At 37.1% G+C, this 6,225-nt stretch overlaps 1 protein-coding gene across 1 annotated transcript; it reads left to right on the forward strand.

Annotated features, from left to right (window-relative positions):
- Positions 1 to 444: 444 nt before the first annotated feature.
- On the forward strand, positions 445 to 1,298 carry LOC111464824. Its single transcript, XM_023109074.1, has 2 exons — positions 445 to 524; positions 647 to 1,298. Exons 1-2 carry the CDS (start codon positions 489 to 491, stop codon positions 1,199 to 1,201), a joined length of 591 nt encoding a protein of 196 aa, XP_022964842.1. The 5' UTR covers positions 445 to 488; the 3' UTR covers positions 1,202 to 1,298.
- Positions 1,299 to 6,225: the final 4,927 nt, after the last annotated feature.

Genomic DNA, 6,225 nt, shown 5'->3' on the forward strand with positions numbered 1-6,225 from the left:
AAAAAAAAAAAAGGAAATTGCAGCCGTATTTTAATTAATTATTTAATTTTGTTTCCATTTCAGTAAGAGACAAAATTGCAAGAAAAAGGGAAATGCTTTGATTATTATATATAAAAATTAAAAAAAAAAAAAAAAAGGAAATTGCAGCCGTATTTTAATTAATTATTTAATTTTGTTTCCATTTCAGTAAGAGACAAAATTGCAAGAAAAAGGGAAATGCTTTGATTATTATATATAAAAATTAAAAAAAAAAAAAAAAAGGAAATTGCAGCCGTATTTTAATTAATTATTTAATTTTGTTTCCATTTCAGTAAGAGACAAAATTGCAAGAAAAAGGGAAATGCTTTGATTATTATATATAAAAATTAAAAAAAAAAAAAAAAATCTTTTTTTTTTTTTTTAATAATTATTTTTAATTTTGTTGGTCTATAAATGAATGAAAATTCCAGAATTCCCCATTCTTCAATTTCTTCTCCAAGCATTCATCAATGGAAGATTTGGGCTATCTCTGGAGCTACCAAGAGGTTCTTCCCATCTTTTTCTCTCTGTTTTTCGTCTCTAAATTGCATTTTCGTTCATGGGTCGAACAAATTCGAAACAAAAACATGTTTTTTTCATCTGGGTTTTCCTTGATCTGAATCTACAGGGCATTGATGAGCTAAAACAGAGGCTTCTCTGCACGACAATTGAGCTCGAATCAGTAAAAATGGCGGCCAATCAAGAACTGACAGAAAACAAACAGAATCTAAAGAATCTCTTCAATCTTCTTCAAATTGCTTATAAAGAAAGAGACGAAGCAAAGAATCAGCTTCAGAAAGTCTTGAATAGTGCAAATTCCGGCATTACTGAGTCCAATAGCCTCTCCGGCGGCGGCGGCTCCGACGCCGCCGTTTCGTCGCCGGATTTCTCGAGCGTTGGGGATCCGGTGATTGAGAATATTGTGAAGGGGAAGAAGCTGCCGGAGAAGGGGAGGTTGTTGCAGGCTGTGATGGAAGCAGGGCCGTTGCTTCAGACGCTGCTTGTGGCGGGGCCGCTACCTCGGTGGCGGAATCCGCCGCCGGTGCAGTCGTTGAAGGTTGTTCCTCCGCCTTTTTTGATTAATAACAATCCAAGAATATGTTCGAATTCTATGATGAACTTGTCAGATTCTTACAGTTTTGGGTCTCAGTTTCAGTCTACGAAGAGACAGAGATTACATTGATGTTCATATCATTGCTTATACTCTATTGTAAAAATTACTTTTTTTTTCTTTACATAATGTATTTTTGTTTTACAAAATATTGTTTAATAGTCGACACGTTTTTACCTTCAACTTTATTCGATTTGGATTCTTACCTACCCGCATAGATGAGAATCGCTCTAAAATGATCATGTAGCTATTAAGAACGAGAGATGTCCACGAGATAGGACAGGGACAAGGAAGTCTTTTGTTTTTTCGTCCCCACTTCATATTTCAATCTCTCTTCTCATACAAATAAAATGCAAATCTCAAAATTGATTATTAAACTTGTGATTTAACCCATTCAAAATTATGGACTTTAGTCTAGATGTTTGTAATTATTGTATGAACATGGTCGGCCAAATCTCATAATTTTAATGTCTTAGAGATTGATTTAGCTCGTTGATTTTATGAAATGAATTGATTACCAGTAATATTTCAACCATTGAATAGTTGTCGTTGTGTTTAAATGTTTATTTTGACATTAGATGGAACTTAGGTGCATGACAATATGAGTTAATAGCATGACTTCAATTATTTGTTTTGGTGTACTTCAATCAAGAATCAAAACCGACTTATCGTATCAGAGGGATGCCGAACAAAATATCGTCAACACAAAAAGACAAAAAGTCTTCAGAGGAGATGTAACAATGATAAAGAGTTGAAAGGAGGGGAGTGTAATGCTCCAATTCCGTTACTCACGAAGAGTAACTATGAAGCAAGTTTGATACAGATGCGTGTTAATGTACAGGCACAAGGTGATTGGGATGATATCGAGCATGGTGACAACGTCGAGGAGCTTGGCTTCGATGCATATCTCTTTGTGTGTTAGATGATGCACAATCCTCCTTAGTCCATCATGACACTTGTCTATCTTGACCCTCTCGTGGCCAGATGGGTGCAAGTTGAGGGTCACCCCTTTGCTTGTCACTATGTGAGGGTCACAATCTACTCTTTTCATAGTAGGGTTGTGACACCATGCACACTATACTAGCACGATTACTTCAGGACTATGAAACACTGTTACAACACATATATATTCATGAAAGTTTTGTTTAGGAAAGATCAAATGTAGAACATGCATCATACATTTATGTCATGATTTTGAGCTAAGGGAACCTCATGCATCTTGTATGTTCACGTACATTAGGATACTTCCCCGTGATTGTTAGGATCGCACAACAACGCACACATTCGATCTAGATGAACACAAAGAACAAGATAGAGAAAATGCAAGGAGAATATTGGCTAAAGGATTTGTATGGATGATTTCTCGTATGTACAGTGAGAGATAATATAAAGAATATAGAAAGTACATTTTCAAAGCTCTATATATATGGTTTAGCTTACTATATATAGTTTTACCAGATATAACCATCTACTATATATAACTATCTACCATATATAGCTTTTTACTATACATAGCTATTTACTATTTATGACATTTTACTTTATATGTCATTTGCCAAATATAGCTTTACTATGTATAACCGTTGATTAAGCTATTTAACAATTCTCCAGACTGATCTAGTCAACCAAGAATTTCATTCTCAAACGACCCTATGTATCTTCATGGTACCATACCAATTGAGGTTTTGCACAACCTCAATATTCCAACATCAACACATTTTGTCAACATGTTTGCTGGATTCTTTGCACCCTCTATCTTCTCCAAACACATCACCATCTTTCACTAACCTGGTTCCTCACATCACATCACCATCTTCCAAACACATCACATCACACATCACCATCTTCTGTGTTCTCTTTAAATGATAGACCGGGTTCCTCACCAACTGTATGACACTCTGACTATCTTTATAAAGAATCTCTTCGTGCTACTTCTTGCCCAATTCTTCCAGATAATCAGTCATCCATATCGTCTTCTTTCCAGGTTCAGCTATTGCCACATACTCAGCCTTAGTACAACGCATTTTGAAGCCTAGATGTCCCATCATCCATGGCTTGCTCCCACTTGGTTGTATTCGCCAACTGTAGGGTCTCATCAAAGGGCTCTGGTTCCCTTTCATCAGCAACAGATAGTGTAATGAAGGTACATACATATCTGGTACTCTGATAGTACTGGATGATCTTCTCAACACCGGTTCAGGTGTCACTTGCTCTACTACTGGTTCCTCAGGAGTTACATGAGTATCTGCTACAACATCACTAGGTGAGTTTCCTTGCAACTCAATCTCAACTCCCACTTGCTTTGTGGTCTTGGAACTTTGTTTCACATCTGGTTCCTCAGCAATAGTCTTAGGAGTTTCATGAGTATCTGCTGCAACATCACTAGGTGAGTTTCCTTGCAACTCAAGCTCAACTCCCACTTGCTTCATGGTCTTGGAACATTGCTCCACATCTGGTTCCATTTCCAACCGCACTTTCTTCAACTCTCTAGCAGTCCTTGTGAAGCTAACTCGTTTCTACTTGCTCATAACGTAGTTCTCACAACGACCCACATCAATAGATTTCAGACCTTCTAAAACTCCTTTCGCAGCCAGCATCTTCATTCCTTTCATGCTCATATGTCCAAGCCTATTGTGCCATAGACTTTAATTTGAAGCATTCTCAGCAACAGCAGCCATGTTCATACACCCTGCAGTGGTGTATAAAGTTCCAGATTTTGAGCCACGTGATGTGCTACCACCGTAGCACCTTTCATAATCTTCCACAAACTCTTCCCTAACTCTGTTGCATAACCTGTGCTGTTCAACTGACCAATAAAGATCAAGTTCTTCTTGAGACCAGGAATATATCTGACATCATTTAATGTCTACTGATTTCCTGCCGGAGTTTTTGTGCAGACATTTCCTTTTCCTTTAATCTCCAAATCTTTGTTGTCGACAAGATACACCTTCTTGAAATTTCCAGACTTGAAATTCCAGAACAACTCTTTATTTGGAGATGAATGAAAAAATGCACCTAAATCCAAAATCCCAGGATTCAATCGAATTGTCCACGTTGAGGATTAGAGCATCCCCAATGTCTTCTGCTGAATTTAGAGAATCATCATCATCTCCAGATTTGTGATTCTGCTTCCTCTTTAGTCTTGTACAATGTGTCCAAAAGTGACCTTTTCCTCCACAATTCCAACACGTTACGTTTGGTCTATTTGAAGATTTTTTTCGGTTCTTTGATTTTGATCGCCCTTTGTTTGAGCCCTTCAGTTTACTCCTTCCCCGTTGGTCAACACTAAGAGCACTACCAGATGAATTTTCAATTTCTCGTTTGCGAATACTTTCGCTAAGAACTACATCTCGAATTTCATCAAACTTCAGCTTATCAAATCCTCGGGAACTACTGATTGCAGCAACAACAGTATCCCACGACTCGGGTAAAGATAACATCAAAATCAATGCTTTAATTTCTACCAAACTCAGTTGACTTACGATCATATTGAATTCATTTATATGATCCCAGCAGATCCACCTTCAAACATCTGTAGATTTTACAATCTCCGCATCAAATACACCTTGTTCATAGCTGACGGTTTTTCGTACATATTCAACGCGTCTTCAACAGATCTGACGTTGTCTTCTCCTTGATGATGTTGAACGCCACGTTTCTGGATAGCGTCAACCGGATCAGCCCTAAGGCTTGTCAATCCTTGAGCTTCCACTGCTCCGTGGTCATGGTATCCGGCATCACCCTCGACAGGGGTTCGTGAAGACTTTTCTTATACAGATAATCTTCAATCTGCATCTTCCAGAAACCGAAATCGGATCCATCGAACTTCTCAATTCCAATCTTTGAACTTTCCATCTTCACAGATCATGGTGACTTCCGCCTAGCTCTGATACTAGTTGTTAGAATCGCACAACAACGCACACACTCGATTTAGATGAACACAAAGAACAGGATAGAGAAAATGCAAGGAGAATATTGGCAAAAGGATTTGTATTGATGACGTATGTACAGTAAGAGAGAATATAGAGAATATAGAAAGTACATTTTCAAAGCTCTGCCTTCGATATATATATATGGTTTAGCTTACTATATATAGTTTTACTAGATATAATCATTTACTATATATAACTATCTATCATATATAGCTTTTTACTATACATAGCTATTTACTATTTATGACATTTTACTTTATATGTCATTTACCTAATATAGCTTTACTATGTATAACCGTTGACTAAGTTATTGATAAGCAGCAGACTCCATAACCTAACAGTTACGATGAATACGGGCGTGTACATTACAATATCTATGTACATGATGATATTATGCGGGCTTCTTTCCCTCCATCGGTTCGACAACATGAGCATGCGCTAAGTGAAAGGTAGGCTCAATGGGTACGTATACACTTGCCTAGTGGGTCCATGTGCGTGTACATGAGCCGTGTGTAGAGAAGCACTACACATTCAATTTTAGCCTAGCCTAGAAAGCAGAGTTCAAGGCCATGAAATGTCTTCATGAAAGAATAAGTCCTACCATGACTACTTGTGTATGCATTTCCCGACTCCAATAGTGGGGTTACTTAATCAGTGTTTCTTAAGACACTCGAGCCATGTATGTTAAGAAATTATTGGGATTTGATCTAACAGAAGAAAGAAATCTCTAGATCTAAATTATCAAAAAACCCCAAAAACGATAAAGAATCAACTCAAGAGAAAGTTTTGGAATGGATTACTTTGATGATCAAGATCAATAGTAAAGGAAATTCGTTTTTAAACTCGTGATTCGAATCACTCCACAAAATAGCTTGATCAAGACTACTTGAATGACTCTCGCCTGCAAATCTAAACACAAGAAATGCAAAGAAAGAAGCTCATGACTTAATGAAACATAATATGCCAACTTCATTTTTAATTAGAAAATTGAGTCGTTAATATGATTTTTTTTTTTTTTGGTTTCCCTAAGCAGCCTCATTCAATGAAAATGATGTTCTTTACTTAAAATCCCACGATTTTTCTCTTAATTAGCCAATATGGGACTTTTCCTCCTAATAATTCTTAACAATCCTCCACTCGACCAAAGTACACTATAGAGCCTCC

This window comes from Cucurbita moschata, unplaced genomic scaffold (assembly GCF_002738365.1).
Source record: "Cucurbita moschata cultivar Rifu unplaced genomic scaffold, Cmos_1.0 Cmo_Scf00031, whole genome shotgun sequence".
In the NCBI taxonomy this organism is placed as follows: domain Eukaryota; kingdom Viridiplantae; phylum Streptophyta; class Magnoliopsida; order Cucurbitales; family Cucurbitaceae; genus Cucurbita; species Cucurbita moschata.

Bases quoted from the DNA above. Each gene is read 5' to 3' on its own strand.
- LOC111464824 (XM_023109074.1), top strand. From the start codon at position 489: ATGGAAGATTTGGGCTATCTCTGGAGCTACCAAGAG. The intron at 525-646 runs GTTCTTCCCATC...CTGAATCTACAG, and splicing joins ATCTCTGGAGCTACCAAGAG to GGCATTGATGAGCTAAAACA.